Source organism: Epinephelus lanceolatus, chromosome 5 (genome assembly GCF_041903045.1).
Source record: "Epinephelus lanceolatus isolate andai-2023 chromosome 5, ASM4190304v1, whole genome shotgun sequence".
Lineage (NCBI taxonomy): Eukaryota > Metazoa > Chordata > Actinopteri > Perciformes > Serranidae > Epinephelus > Epinephelus lanceolatus.
The window spans coordinates 20,115,825-20,131,923 of NC_135738.1; the positions used below are offsets into that span (position 1 = coordinate 20,115,825).

Sequence of the window (16,099 nt, forward strand, 5' to 3'; positions counted from 1 at the left end):
GGATAATGCTCCTGCCCGTTACCGCTCTAATATGTTGCTGTATTTACTTTGTAACGACTACCAATCTGTTTTCTGCCGCCTTGACCTACATAGTCGTGTTAATTTAAGTCCCCCCTCAGTGTTGGTCCAAGCAGAGAAATCTCTGGCCTTACTTTTCACCATCTCTGGAGAATTTTCTGGAACTGAGCAACAGACTGCTTAGTTAACAATCTGTTTACTGTTTACACTGGTACGTGCATGCCTAGTGTGCGTGAATGGTCGTGCAAAATGGTTTTCAGGTGTCTTAGTATGGACGCACATTTATTCTAAAAAAAGAGCTAAAACGCACATGTGTAGAGATCGTTTTTGTTTCAGCACATTTTAGGACTAACTATTAGTGTGGATGTGGCCTCAGTGGGCATGCTGTGCATGTCTTATTTTTCCTGCTTATCAGTACATCTTACCCTGGTTACGTCGGGCTGTGTGCTTGTGTTTGATGGCGGGGGTAACACAGAGTGGCATCAAGAAGTTAATTAAGCTCTTTTTTGTCTTCAGACCACTTACTTTTGGAAAAATGTCAGGCGCCCACTGATGTGTAAACACAGCTGCTTAATGTACAAAATAATAAAGTGTGACTGAGACAAACAGCAGTCATTTCTATGATGATAAACTTGTTATTGATGATGCTCTGCACTTTGACAAAGGATAAAAACTAGTAATCTTGTTCAAAATCTTTTTTCCCATATTAATATCTGTAGGTGCAATGTTCTCTATATGTGACTACCATGAAGGCGCCGCAGCTATACAATCTGTTCTTGTTACAGAAACTGTCTCCACTCCCTCACTTCCCTTGATCTCTTTATCTGTTATGTTCCATGGTAGCCCTATATTCCCTGAACACATGATTAGGATGCATGTACAGTATAATTTGCATTAACACGGTTACTTTCAAGTGAGTCCCCTTATTATAGATGCATACTGTATGCAGGCTGCACAAAATATCCTCGTTAGGTAAAAAGAGGTGCTCAGTGGTTAATGCTCTTTTCACATCAAGCCACCACAAGCCAGGCCACGTCTAAAACTTTCATTTTTGATGTTTCCGAGTGTACTCTTGACAGTGTCAGCTTTCATAAGAACAAATGTTTGCCTCAAGCTTCACGTGTCAGTTGCGAGTGGGCCCATGCCAGTTTTGGTTATGATTCATAGGTTAATAGACAAGACATTTTGGGTGAGTGTTGCTTTCAGTGTTTTAGCTTTGGCAACCAGTGCGATGGGTTTTATTTTAAAAGTCCTCATGTGCAGTCATCCTGAAGCCTCCCTCCTGCTTGGCTTTCTGTTATCTAAGCCCCCTGGAAAAACTGCGCATTGAATGCTATCGTCCCCTTCTGCTGCCTGCTAAGTCTGTTTCCTTATTGCTGTTTATAGATGCATCAGCATGAAATTTTTAGAATATATGCACTGAGCCAATAACGTTTTTTTACAAGCGACTTCACATTTTTTACTCAGCTTTCACAGCAAGTGCTCTTCTGTACTATACTGATTGATTTGTTTGTTTTAATGTCTGTCTTTATTAGGGGTTTTTATAATTAGAGACAAAGGTGGTGACAACAAAACAAAATATACGGTCACATGGATGGTAAGCTGCCACACTGTGGGGCTGATGATTGTCAGCAGGGGCTCATGTTGTAGGTGTTGGGTGGGATTTTTGGATATCAGAGGTGGTGCAGCTAACATCTGTTTGAGCAGCAGCAGCTGTTTGGCATTCAGAAACCCTCTGCTTGCTCCTGTGAGCCCTGTGCTGTTTGATCCGTGACATAGTTGTGTGTGGAGTTGAGATTGGACCTGACCAGATTCACAGACTGATTTGGTCCCTGTTGGGCTTGTATCAACAACCTTCAGTATTTTGGTTGCATTAAGTGGGAGTCAGGAGTTCACAGTTGTTAGGAGGATGATAGTAATTATGCCAATCAGAAGAGAGGGAGGATGTGGAAATCAATAATTACAGAATTTTGAGGAATTGTCAGCAATTTGGAAAATTATGATAAGAACATATTTGGATTTAAAGCCTTGACCAGTGACATTTAAGTGACAGATAGTGTTATGTAAATTGTATGTCTGCGATTTCTTGCTTTTGATACACACAAATATGCGGATATAAAAAAAGGCGAAAAAAAAGGCTGTTTTGACAGATGCTGTAAACGAATGATCGCCCGATGATTTATCAGCGGACGACCATTTTAATAGTGCACTCCTCTCTAATTATGGTGTGATGTGGGTAATATTGAGCGAGCATGTAGACTCTTGCTGTCTGCTAATTCACAGCAAACAAACACAGCTGGGTGTTGGAAGGCAGTGCACTGCCAACTGAGACAGAGAGAGTGGTAGTTTCACTCTGTCTCCTCTCATGTCTGGATTCTTCCAGAAAGCCCTCAGCATCCCCCTGGGCAGTCCAACGCCAAGTCTTTACTCACTCATCTGCAGTCCCATAGCAAAAAAAAAATCTGGGGCCCTTACAGATGGAGCCTCAGCGGGCCCCCCTGCTCCTTTTAAAACATCACTTCTACAAATACCTGAATCAGCAAATAAACACATGAAAATTAGTCATTAAGTGTTGATAACTCATTAAAGATAGTTGGCACAATCTGACATCTCAGCATATTTCAGCCCTTTTTATCAACATACTGTAATTACTGTATGAAGCTTTTTTTTTTATTGTATAAACTATTATTTTATGTACGATTTTCCAGTGTCTTGTGACCCTCCGCAGACTTTTTTGCTCTATAACGCCATCACCTGACTTACTCCTCTACTCCTGTCATAACGACTATTCCTTAGACTTTGTGTCCATGAATGCAAACATTTTTGGGGCCCTGGCTGAAACAACTGAAGCTGTCGTTCTTCTTGGTAGTACAGTGTCCTGGGAATGGAGTGCTGTGTCACTGTATTCTTTGGAATCATGTTTTTCTGCCCCGTTTCATCTGAAAACATTGGGGCTTATTACTTTTACTGCAGCCGGCCACCAGGGGGCGTCGAGGTGTTATGGCTTCACTTTGGGCAGCTGTCATTTAGTCCATCTTTATTATGAAGTCCATGGTTACAACATAGAAGTAGCATAATAAAACTGAAGTAACCTGAAGGCACAATCCATATATATATATGTATAGGTAGTCGCCGCAGTGATAAAACTGAAAACACAGGGTTACAACCTACTATTGATTGGAATCTAGGAAGTAATATTATATTATAACACAGTCTAAATTATTAAACCTCTCTGATGCTGCTGGAGATTTAATTGCATCATTAATGTTTGTAAGCACAATAGTAAAACTGATCAAGGCAGCTGAATGACTGTGAGAGAAGCTTTAAATTTGTTTGGCCAACAGTAATAGTTAACTTGTAATGCTAATAACTTTAACTAACAATTCATATTTCAAGATAAAGAAAAAGCCTTATTCTGTTGGCAGATTAAATATTGGCATTGCACATTTTAGATATGTAAGATTTGTACGTTATTATGTAGCATATATAATTCCTTTACGTTTCAACAACGCTGTGGTTAATGTTGGTTATGTGTAGGCACAAACACCAAATGGTTATGGTTAGGAAAAGATCATGTTTTGACTTAAAATGCCTGGATTTGGTGGCCCAGTCCTGGCTGGAAATGATGCAGTGTCTAAAAGACAATGTTTTGTTGTGTGTTGGTCTCGAATGGTGGTCTGCCATCCGCCATCTCCTCCTCCTCCTGATGAGAACGTCAGATAATATACATGTAATCCGAATTACGTCACTCTAGAAACGTTGATATAATAGGTATAAAACGACAGATCTATCATATCCTGGGTTTGCAGAGACAAACAATGCCAGTATTTTCTTCTGGCAACTGGGCTGGTGCTCCCTGTGTTGGGGGCCTCAGTACGATGCACCTGCTCATCGACTGCACTAGACTTCACAACACTCTCTGTTGGGGTTTGATTATTAAAAAGTGTTAGTGGATTGGAGGATTTGTTTGGTCCAAGTTAAGGCTTGCTGCGATGTGTCTCATAATTGGTTCATCATATCAGTTGGAGCTATTTTGAACTCATGGCTCAGAGCCAGACAGCACTGAATACTGTAATCGTGTGAAACCCTTTGTCGGTTAACAAAAAGACGGCTGGTTTAAATTAGACTTAAGTATTTTCAAGGGTATTTGAGTAGAGCATGAGGGGGGGAAATAGATCACTCTTCCATTGGTATGCTTTAACCCTCATTTGGGCTATTAAGCTGATTTCCATTATTGTTTCTTGTCTTCAGAGCTGGTGAGCTTTGTTATGTTCATCACTATGGATCCCTACAGTCTCCGCAACTCCCTTGAAGACAGAAGCAGCATGTTTGTTATCCACTCTCATGAATGAGCTGGAGGAGAGGTGGAGGAGATGGTTTTGAAGCTTGCGTGTCTGTATGGAAATGAGGATCGTGGGACTGGATGCCCGTCCATTTCTTGTTTTCACATCCAATCCACTCGGGACTTCCTGTCACTCATTGTTTCTCTCAGTTCACTCTCCGCACCTGTCTCTCCCTCACATCTTTTTGTCTCACATACCGTCCTGCACTGTCCTTATTTTAATCTCCTTTTGACTGCCTCTGTTTATTTATTTTTTTAAGTCTGATTTCTATTTTCAGCTCTCACCCCTCTTTCTGTACCGGACTCTAGGCTAGCTCATCCTCTGTGTCTTCCCACCTTCCTGAAAATTTTACGATAGCATTGAATGATACATGAGTTTCCTTTGATAGCTTGTCCTCGCCTGACAGAGATTCAGATGGTTTTGCCTCTCCAGAAATTGCCGTACACAAATACTGTATTTATTGTTGTGTGCTTATGTAATTTATTTTTTTGTATTGGTCTTCTTCTTGGGCATGCAGATGTGAAGCTTTAATGGTGGATTGTATGCATCCTTGTGTTTTCAAAATGGTGTACAAAATATGAGGTCATTTTATGTATTCAGCTAGCATGTCAAGCCAATGAGAGCAGCTATTAAATGCCTGAGGCAGACTATAGAGGATCATGAATGATCTTAATGCTGGCAGAGAACATGTGATGTGCTCAGTATATAGACTCCCATGATGGCTTATAAAGACACTGTTGATGTAGAAGTCAGTGTTTAAATTACAAACACACCTCTTGTATGCAGCTGTTTAACTAGTCGTTCCTGTCAGATCTATGTTTATTCATTTGGTGACCTTTTATTTCAGGTTGGAGCTGATTATACAACAGATGAGCGGTTTTGTTTCCTTGTGTGTGATGGATATCATTTTTGCTACCGAGTGCCATTGTGGGCTTTATCATTTTTGCTCAGCGGTGCTATTGTCAACTCTGGCTTTGTAACAGGTCCAACAATAATCCAAAGCCACAATATCCAAGGTGTGGACTGTAGTTTGAAATGATATCTATTATCCAGACCTTGTCGTGTCTACGTCACTGTGCCTGCTAGGTTCTGATGCTCAGCATATAAGCCTTGGCTCAATTTGCATTTCTATAAGCTTCTGCTATTTATGAGCATTGCATGCATCATACATAGATCTGAGTCAATTCAGTTTCTTTTAGAAACTCGTATATACCCTCCGGCTGATTGCCTCTCTGGGATTTTTTTCTCCAGTGTTTCGTGCTCAGTGGGTTTGTGTTATAAAGACAGGTTGAATATGGGCAGGTGTAAATGCTGGGCATATGCTGCCAAGCCTTATTGAATCTGTCTATATAGAGGAGACAGGTGGGCAGAAAATTTTTTGCAAACAACTCTTGCACTTGGTGCCAAGGTGCTGATCGTTCTGCTTCTGGAGGGGAAGGTATCTTACACTGATTGTGTAATACTAATCATGGTGCTCATTGATCACTGATAGGTGTCTAGAATTTTGAATGAGCCTAAGGCCCTGTCTACATGTATACAGATGTTTTTGAAAACAGATTGTTTTCTCCCCTTAGTTTGAAAAAATTAATCTGTCCACACAACCTGAGTTTTACAAAATATCTCCATCCAAACTAGAACGAAAAACAACTCCGAAAGCTTGCTGGTGTTCGCCATCTTCAGCAGTTTCATCTCATCACAAAGGTGGTTAAGTGTATAGGCTTTCTTCTTCAAGACCCCTAACAATACTGGAGATCTCATCACCGTTGATTCCCCTTCGATATAAGGACGGAGTAGGTCACTGAAAGATATGAGCAATGATCTAGACAGAAGTTCCCCCTCCACTCCTCATCAACAACAATCTCTATCTCAAAATTGTCCCACAATCTGCTGGTTCAACAGGGCCTGATCCCACAATGTTGTTTCAGGTAGACTTTAAACTGCTGATGCCAAGGTGGAGTAAATAAAATTGCACGTTGCTGACGCCTACGTTCATCCTTGAAGTGGTTGTCAATAGATCAAGCAATGCTAACAAAATAAAACTGCTAGTCCGCTATTGTTATTTTTTCTGGTGCACGCTCATTACATAGAGCGAAAACGGGCATGTGCGAATTGAGGAGATGACATCATCGTCTCCCAAACACTCCGTTTACATTCATACACAGACACTAAGTAATCAGAGTTCTGAAAAATCTACACCTTAGAGGGCATTTAAAACCAAAAATCTCTCTCTTCGTGCCCTGAAAAAAACAGGACTTCACCCTTATTGGTGCCTTTAAGACCCAAACTGAGTGATCCTGACTGATACTGCCACAACGTGAGGCAATAATGAGACCCAGTGCTTTATTCTTCTCAAAGACAAAGTAATCTGCTTGCTTTGGACAGACAACAAAGGTTTTTTCTCACCAATTAAAACAAAACTGCCAATGACAATAAAATACACACCAGGCCAACAAAGCCCATTGGCACGAAACACATGCAGCTTACATTGGCCAATAAGCCATTACTTTCTAGGTTGCATTTTTAATGATAATGACACAACACAAACTGCAAATAGCACCATAACCCGTTGTAATAATAGATGATGTGCCTTAAGGGTCAGGCTTTACCAGGATCAACTTTGACTCTACTCAGAATTAACCTGATGAATGTGGCTGGTATTTGGTGTCTTTTGGCAAAACTGTTAGATTATTTAGACATTTAAAATTCACTCCATTTGTTTAACAGACCCCAAAGGTTTTTGTTGTATTCCTCATCATTCCCTACATTTTATTTCTTTTACAATTGAACTTTTTTGTGCTATTTTTATATTGTGAAATCTATTTTCTACAACTGTAGTCCTCCATGTTTGACATCTGTTAGAACAAATCAATCATAAACAGAATTATATACAGCGTTAAAATCTCAGCCAGCCTGTGGGGCTTTTATCTGGTCATTATGTTTTCACATTGTCAAAGCCTCCCCTGAATCACTGAAGATTATGAGAAGCTTCTCCTTAGCATGTTTTGCCTGGTTCCAGTTTGTTCAGAAGTTTAAATGTCTGATGTTGTGTCCATTGGTTTTTGTTTCTGGTGGTTGGGGAAACAATGAAGAATGGGGATGTCATCTTCCTACATCTACATAGCTACATAATAAATAATAAACAGTGACAGAAAAATGGCAACAAAAGTGGGTACTTGATATTTCAAATGTGAAAAAAAGACATGAACATACAAACAAGCAGAAAGACAGAGAGAAAGTAGTATTTACAAATTATGAAAAGCATAATGTAAAGGCAATGGTCAATGTATAGTTACTTTGATTTAAATAACCGAAAAGGAGTGGGAGGAAGTAGACTTCCACTACTTAGACTGATGCAGCTGCAAGTCCACTTACAGAAATAACAACTCTGGAATCAGAATATTTCTATGATCAGTATGAAAAATGTAAAATTTTTCACATCCTGTGCTTTCCGTGTCACCTCAAAATGACACTGGCAGGACACATGCATTACTCAGTACTTATGGCAAAATGAAACAAAATAACCACATCTACCAAACAGGGAAATAGGTGCCATGAATGAATAACCAAAATGGTATTTCAAACCGTTTTCACATTGTCTGTAGTTTCCCTTTTACACATGTTGCACACAACAGGAGATTTTCCATGTCAGAAGTGTTCTCACCTACATGTAATACTCCGTTTGGTTTAAGTGAGGAGTGGTGCCTAGATAGAGCCTGCAGGAGGCAGGACATGATGCACATTACACTGCGGTCGTGTAGTCGGTTCATAATTTGGTCGTAAAACCACGTCTCTTGCTGCTCCTTGAATTTGTCTGACAGCACGGCGTCTGCTCTTATTGCCAGAAGTTTCCAAATCTTGTTGTCTCTCCACTTAGACCAGGGGTAGGCAGCCTGTTGCTCCTCATACGGCCCTCTCCAGTGGCTCCCCGTGGCTTTGGCAAAAAAAAAATGTGTAGCCTATACACAGAACAAAAAAAAAAGGTGTTTTTACATTTCATCAACTAAATGTGCGTCATACAGCCTATTGCCTTTTCCTACAATTTTTTTCTTAGCGATACCTTGTCTTGGATCTCCCTAGGCTAAGCTAGCGATGTACTTTGTATTGAGCTGGCAGGGTAAAGTCTGTTTAATGTGCAATCCCACTGATTCGGACATTTGTGTTCTCACGTACAGCTCCTCTGGGTAATGTCTAGATATTTTTGATTTGCAGTGCATGTGTGAAAAGGGCTTTAATTTGATCATCAGGCTGTTGTTAGCTTGCTAGGCTAATTAAGTACGTTGGCCATGTCATGTTGCCCTTCCCACTGAGCATTACATAAAAGAGGCATGGATGTAGACTGGCATACCCAGAGAGAGAAAAAAAAAAAAAATTTAATGATACACCATATGTGGTAATAAGCCAACCAGAGCCTGACATCTTCATGACAAAACACACAAACCTGATATGTCGTCAGTGTGGTTAGGGCCACATAGCAGAACGCTAGTGAGGTCTGGTAAGGCTTATCATGAAGGCTCATTACAAGAGAAAGGTGGAAGCAGGGAGGTTGCCCAGTCCAAGATCTCCTGTCTCAAGCTCCATGCTCAGCCTCCACGAAGCAAGCCTACTACAGGAAATTGCCCTTCAACTTAAAATCCAATTGTCCGAGCCAAGCCACAGTGGCAGCTCCGCGTGTTTTCCTCCCACTCATTTTCTGGGCCGGAGAATCCTCGCCTATCCTTGATGTGTATCAGTGCATCACTTTCAGGGAGGCATGTGTGGTATTTGGGGGGGGCAGCGCAGCTTTAGACTGATCCCCTCCCTGTCCCACTTGTGGCAAAGTGTCAATAGAGATTACTCGCATTGTGACACATGTGAAACACCTTTAACTGTAATGAGCTTTTCCAGTAGAATGCGCCCAGCAGACCTCACTTTTCGAGCCTTCAAATTGCCATTATTTCCATGGTTACAGCAGGTCATGCTCTAGCTATTTGAAATCAGGCTGGTGCGGGACTTTCTAGAGGCTTCTCTCCAGTACCCAGCGGATTACCTTAAAGAGGCAATTGCCATGTAAATTTCAGGGTGGTGCGAATGATAATCATAGTCAGAAATGGCTCTCCACAGCAGATTTGATTTGACTTTGATGAGTGTAATCAGGAGACCATCAGGTAAAGGACTGATGGCACAGTGTTCCTGAGATAATGGGCGAGGCATTTACACTTGAAATTAGTATAGCAAAAACACAGCTTCAGAGGACAAATCTAAGCTAACCTTTTGTTTCTCTGCTTTCTCTGTCATCTCCTCCCTCCGCTTGGCTCAAGGGGAAGAGGAATAAGCCAGGAGTGGAAACAGCAGACACTCCAGACTCGGCACGTGGGCGAGGGGAGAAGAAAGCCATCAAGTAAGCGCCTGGTAACTGGTTGGGGTAGAATAATCTGGTGATAATGAACTCCATTTGGTTCAGCTTTGTGTCCCGTGATGTATGCCACACAAACAAGGCAGAAAATGAGGCCTGTTGTTTTTATCTTGAAGGGCACAATCGCTACAAGAGCATGTTCGGGTAGACATTAAATGAAAGGTTAGTGATTTAATCAGTATAGATTAAATCTGCATTATCTTACCTGTGAGGCTTTTGGCTGGACGAGCCTGCTCCTGCACTTATCTTATGGGTTGTAAGATAGGTCTCCCTTAAGTGCAGGCCTTTAGCCACGCCTCTGCGTGGCTTAAAATGGTGCAGGTTTAAGTAAACGGAGCGGGGCTTGAGCGCTCCTTGTTAAATCGTTGGAGTTTAAATGTTTGGGAGGATTTTGATTTAACACTTCTTGCAGGGCTCAAACTAAGATTAAGGTATTTTCTGTTCTTGATGAAACAAGGCTAGAGGTCAATACTGGAAAATGTCAGCTTTGTAATGCTAAATAATATACTTTATTCCACAAAATGCCTCTATTAACCTGCTTCTCTTCTATAGCCTGCTGCTGTCTGAGCTATTTTTGAATGTCTTGTGTTTACTTTTTAATTTCTGTGCGGACGGTTTTGAGCACTAAAGATTGACTATGTGAATGTATTCTGACTTGAGTCCCTCGGTCTCTTAATTTTTGCATTTTCTTTCTCACTGGCTCCAGCAGCATTGGTGTGCTCAGTTGGTCATTTCAGCTTCAAACTCCTTCTCTTTGTGCACTGCCTTTCTCTCCCGCTCTGTCCCTGTGCTACAGCTCTGACCACTGCTGTGTGACTTGTATGACATCAGTGATTCTGCTCACCTTTTCCTCCTCTACTTTGACTGTCTGTGATTTATCTCTCTGCCTTGTGTCCCATGCGTTCATGCGCTCTCACCGCTCACGCCGAGGATGAGGGCCAGATTTCTTAATGTTTACTCAAGTGTGTTTCATCAGTGGTGCCATGCTAGATGAACAGAATGTAATCACATGCTGTATGTATTCATCAGATTATGACTTCCTCTTTTCTTGCTTCTCCCTCTCTATCTCTCTGTGTCTTTGCTACAGCACATTGCTTTATGAAAAGCTTTTGTGAATGCCTTTTCCCCCCCAGGCTGCCCCCTTGTTTCTTTATTTTTAAATCAGACCACTATGGTGATCTGTCAACCTCAGGTGGAAAAATAGACATTAATCTGGGCCTGCTTTGTTTCAAACTCCCATTCAGTGCGGCTGTAAGACCAACCCTCTTCCTCAAACCAAGCCAGTGCATCAAAGCAGGAGCACCTGTTGCGTATGGTTGGCTGGTGCCGAGGCTGTCCATAGTTGTGTTGCTCTGACCTGTCTCTCTCTTTGGCCGCAGTGATCTAGACAGAGATTTTTGGAATAACAATGACAGCAGCACAGTGCAGCAGAGGTGGAGCTCCTATCCGCCCAAGGAGTTCGTACTAAACATTTCTCCCTATGCCCCATATGGAGATCCTCGCCTCACACTCAAGTGAGTCTTGGTCCAAGGTTGGTAAGAGACTTCCCCCTGAGCAGGGCTGTAACGAGGCAGGGGCAGTGCCACTCTTCCCTTTCCCTGGCCCTCTCTTTTCCTTTAATGGCGGTCCTCACAAAGAACGATAACCAGTGTGACTGTTCCTACTGATGAAAGATAACATTCTGTAAACAGTAGCTCCAAACACGTGCTGCATGCGCCAGCTCTAGAAAATGGATATTGATGACCTATTACTGCTGTAGGCTACATCTCCTCAGCTCCATTAATACTAAAAAACACTTAACACTGATCCTGAGGGTGAGCCCGAGCATCATTAGAAAGAAAGAGTGTTTATCAAACAGGGGTACTTTTTTTTTTAATACTCAATGGGTACGTTTACATGCACACTAATATTCCACCATGATTCTGAATATGACAGTGTTCTGATATACAGCATATTCCGTTTGGATTTTCTGAATTAGGTGTTATTAGGATTGTAGCATTTTCCAATTAAGATATGTGGAATTATTCTGGTTTTAATAGCACTGTTTTGACATTTGCAATATGCGTCTCAGCTTGGGTTCTTCCCTGCTAATTTGCGACACATGGCTTCTTGCATGTTAACAGTAAGCTCTATGCGTTGTCACAGATATGTTGTACATAAACGGACTCGCCAAAAGTTTGCAAAGCTGCAGATGAATGCCCAAAAGAACAGCCAACATTTCTGGTCGGAAGAGGAAACACACCTACTTGTTAACATGAAAGACTTGGATATCAACAGGTTTTTGGACAAATATTGCAACACATAACTTTTCAAGAAGGTAGTTGAAGGAATAAAAGAGGGAAGCTGGAAGCTTTGTTAACAAGGTCCAACAACCTGCCACCGTTAAGAAAACTTTGAAAAAAAAACTATTTTGATGCAAAGACACAAAATGACAAGCGCCTCCAGCCGTTCCACTTCTCTGAATTGTGACGTGATAAACGACATGTTAGGGCACGTTAATTATAGTATGCACAGCTGCATGTAAACAGGAGTATTAATGGAATATTCATTCATTTTATTAGCCATGTAAACAGCTTAGTAGGAATGTTGTCTTTCTCAGAATAAGAGCAAAAAAAATGAATATTTTGTGCATGTAAACATAGTGAATGATGAATCTCTCTGCAATGTTATCTGCTATAACGAAAGTGAAGCCCTGTAAATTTGAATGGATTTTGATTGGCTGTCAGTGTTTCTGTCGTTCATCAAATCCCTCTGAAATTGATCCCAACAATACTGTTTGCTACTGACATTGCGGTTATAGTAGTGGTATGAATTCTTCCATCTATTTCAGTTAGAAATAGTATTAAAACTATATATTTATAGTTGTTGTTCTTGGTGTGGACGGCCCTTAAGTCCCTTCCTTGCATTCCTCCTCTCTCCCCTCCCACACCTTCCCATCTTCTACTCGTGCAGCCACCACCACTAGCCAGGCATCAAATTGGACCATAAGATTTGGACGTTATAATGCCTGACAGCTTATTAAATCCACCTAGTTTCGTAATCTCGATTATTTTTACCCTCCTGAAGACAAAAATTTTCTCATGAGTAACCGGGGATGTTTAGCCTAAGGGCTTGTGGAAAAAGCCAATTCTGTAAATGTCATAGTGTGGCAATATACACAAACTGCACATTTCTAGACTTATTATTGTTGTATAATACGATTTCCATCAACAATAGTAATAACGACAACAATAACAACCCACCCAATGTTAGACCACTGGAGGGCACAAATGGTTACTAATGATTAGTCATAATCTGCTCAGAAAATGTGAGTGTGGAAAATGTCATACACGCACATTACAGCATCCCCGCGACTGCCATTCGACTATTACTGCAGCGTCAAAGCAGCACAGCCCTGTAACCTCCCCGGGCTAATTTCTGCCGCTACTGCTCACATCCCGTCACCTTCTAATGAACACAGAGGCGCATGTTCAGATGCCCCCCCACTCCCTACAGCCCTGCCGGTCCCACTAACTCCTGACATCTAACCTCTCACCTCTCTCCCATGGGGCTGTAACCATGGAGACGGACAACCCTCGTAGCTTTCCTCTCCAAAAAGATGTGTATACTTTAACCCACCTTCTCTGAAATCTGTGTATCTCCCTGTGCTTTGCTTGTGTCAACTGAAACTCTTGTTGTTGTTGTTGTTGTTGTTGTTGTTGTTGTTGTTGTGGAGGGTTGACCGTTAGACCAGGTTGCAGTGTGGTGCCAGTGTTCACCTGTGGTTTACATCCATCTGTGGCTTCTCTCTGATTCCCATCAACCTAATATCTAATGTGTACTGCACTAACATTGTAGCACTTGAACTGTGTCTACTGTCTGTCATATTTGGAAAATAAGGCAACAGTGTTTTTACTTGATGCAATAAAAGTCATTTTTTCACTCACTAGGCACTTGAATCCAATAAAGCAGTAGCAAGGTCATACCTATCTCCCTCCGGGCACCGAGGAGGTTCTGAGCTTAGACATCCTGCTACCAGGCATCTGTCTGATAAACTGTCTAATAACTGGTCATCTTTAATAGACCTAGCTGTTGAGGACTGTGTGTTAAATTGCCTAGAGAGGGAAGGCAGCAGTGTGCTTATGAACATGGTGGATATATGGATTGCTGTCTGAAAACTCTGCCTGAAGATGATGGCTGCTGATCTTGGGAAACCAGCTTTAGACCCTAGTGTGTCACGTTTGAGGAGTTCATTTTTAAAAAACCCTCAAGGTTGTCATTTATTGTCCATAAAGCTGTTTTTCAGCGGGCCCTGTCTGTCTTTCCAGTGGTAAAAAAATAAATGAATTTTTCACTGCAGTAATGGTAAAATGAGCCGTTTTATCAGTCGTGTGTGAGCCATTACAAACACAGAAATTCAATTAAAATGAGAAAACATGAGGATAATTTTTTAACTAGAAGAGACAGGGGACGCCCTCCTGACTCCGACCAGTAATACAGGCAACAGACAGCTAGGAATTATTTCGTGTTTGAGATTCTCTCGAGATCAGCAGCTTTCAATCTCTGAAATGACGCTTGGCCTCATTTATCAAACGGGTAACCTACCCTGCACGATCAATCTCTGTGTTTAAGGATTTATTGGATTGACAGTTCAATACTATCATTTTTCAATATTGAACTTGTTATATGTTGGATGCCAGCAACAGTCATGACACAATCTTGAAAAAGTAGTCGTTTAACATAAACCATTTTTCAAATTTACGCATTATACTTTATTTGATCAGTCTGACAGCTTCAAGATGGAAAACTGTCAAAGATTTTGTGGCTATATTTTTTTTGTAAATCACTTTTACTGTCAGTGAAGTTCAGTCAGAAACAGGATTGATATCTGGTTGCTCTGATCCTGTAAATACTTGTAGTGATTCATTGGTCCCATTTATACTCGTTCCCAGCTTTAATAAAGAGTAAAGATGTTCACCTTGTGCTCGATAAATGAGGCCCACGTCCCCTGTGTTGACCATCCACAGTGTCATCCATGCTGTTGCTATGATTGATGACTTATCCACGTGCACTGTCAGGTCAGTTGGTCAGAATTGAATGTGAAAGGTGACCTTCAAAGGGACATGATGCAAGTGTAGCACCCCCCCCGACCCCATGCTTACACACCAGACGACAGTGTCTTCTGTGCTTCATATTTTGTGCCTCCTGGAGCAGGAGCACCATGCATATTAATGAAATGTAGTCATGTCACCAGAGGGCACTACTGTGCTTCATTTTTGATCATCACTGCTTTCAGAGTGGATATGACATTTTAAACCTAGAACCAGTTTTGAGAGGAAATCTGAGTTACCAAGTGCTCTTAAGTAAGAACACGGATTAATTTCTGTACCTTTTTAGGAGGTCGATACGATTACATTGCCCTTATGATCCTTTCTACTGTGTGGTGCAGGTATTTCACTACTTCCTGTTTACTCTTGTAGATGCTAAGTGGTGATCAGATGACAAGTAGATCTTTACAAAACAAACCAGTAGACATTAAATCTAAAAATAGAGTGTAATTGATGTTTTACAAGAACAAATGCATTTGTATTTAACTGAATGTCACTTGGATGACTTCCCGAATGAGTTGATTATTTGCTCATGAGGCACTTCAGTACAGGCCGTCCTCCAGTTGCTCTAAGTTCTTACCATTGAATGGCCTGGTATAGTAGCACATCTCAAGCCCCAAATGCCTAAATGAATGAGAGAATGAGACCTAAATGACCGGAGTCCACACACTGTTGCCACTAGTGAATGCTGGCAGCTGTAGTATTGGTCCTCCAGGCCCAGAGGAGTGACATCTTGCTGGTTTTCCATCCTCTACAGGCTCCCTGTAAATCCTCCTCCTCCTCTTCTTCCTCCCTGCTCTCCTCTCCCCCATCCCTCTCTTTCTCCACACTGGACTCCACACAGACCTTTTCATCCACCTGCCTCTCACTTGGCCTGGAAAACTAGACCTGCCCTCTCACACACTCTACTGATCTGTCTCACCTCCTTAGCCATGTGGTTACTCAATTCCTGTGTATGTGCGTGTGTGTTTTCTTGTCTGTCTTTCTCACGCTCTTTGGTCTTTTTTCTCCTCTGCCTGTCGTTATTCTCCCTCTTCTATACCTTCTGTCTGCCGTGGGACCTCGGCACCCTGTCTCTCTCTCTCTTAGTGGGGCAGTGTCAGGGGGTCAGAAGGGGGCAGCAACTGGGCATGGGGATGATGGGGGGGGTCCTTATCGCAGTGACAGCGTGAAGAGCATGGTGACAGAGGGAGTGAAGGCCGGGAGGTGGCAGACCGTCCAGGGCCACATGCAGTCCGGAGGATTGAGACCCAGCGAGT

The 16,099-nt window shown here is 41.8% G+C and overlaps 1 protein-coding gene across 5 annotated transcripts in view; it reads left to right on the forward strand.

The window, feature by feature from the left end:
• The window catches only part of syt7a (synaptotagmin VIIa), a 114,672-nt gene that overhangs the window by 52,333 nt on the left and 46,240 nt on the right, over positions 1-16,099 (forward strand). For 2 of the 5 annotated variants that reach the window (XR_004502114.2, XM_033635192.2), the window contains exons 3-5: positions 9,659-9,738; positions 11,133-11,267; positions 15,930-16,097. Coding sequence is in view for 3 of the 5 variants with exons in the window: in XM_033635192.2 (XP_033491083.1) it covers positions 9,659-9,738; positions 11,133-11,267; positions 15,930-16,097 (383 nt within the window). In the remaining 2 variants the exon portion in view is untranslated. The remainder of the gene's footprint in view (positions 1-9,658; positions 9,739-11,132; positions 11,268-15,929; positions 16,098-16,099) is intronic. The other 3 variants (XR_013491616.1, XM_033635193.2, XM_033635194.2) reach the window with 2 other exon arrangements.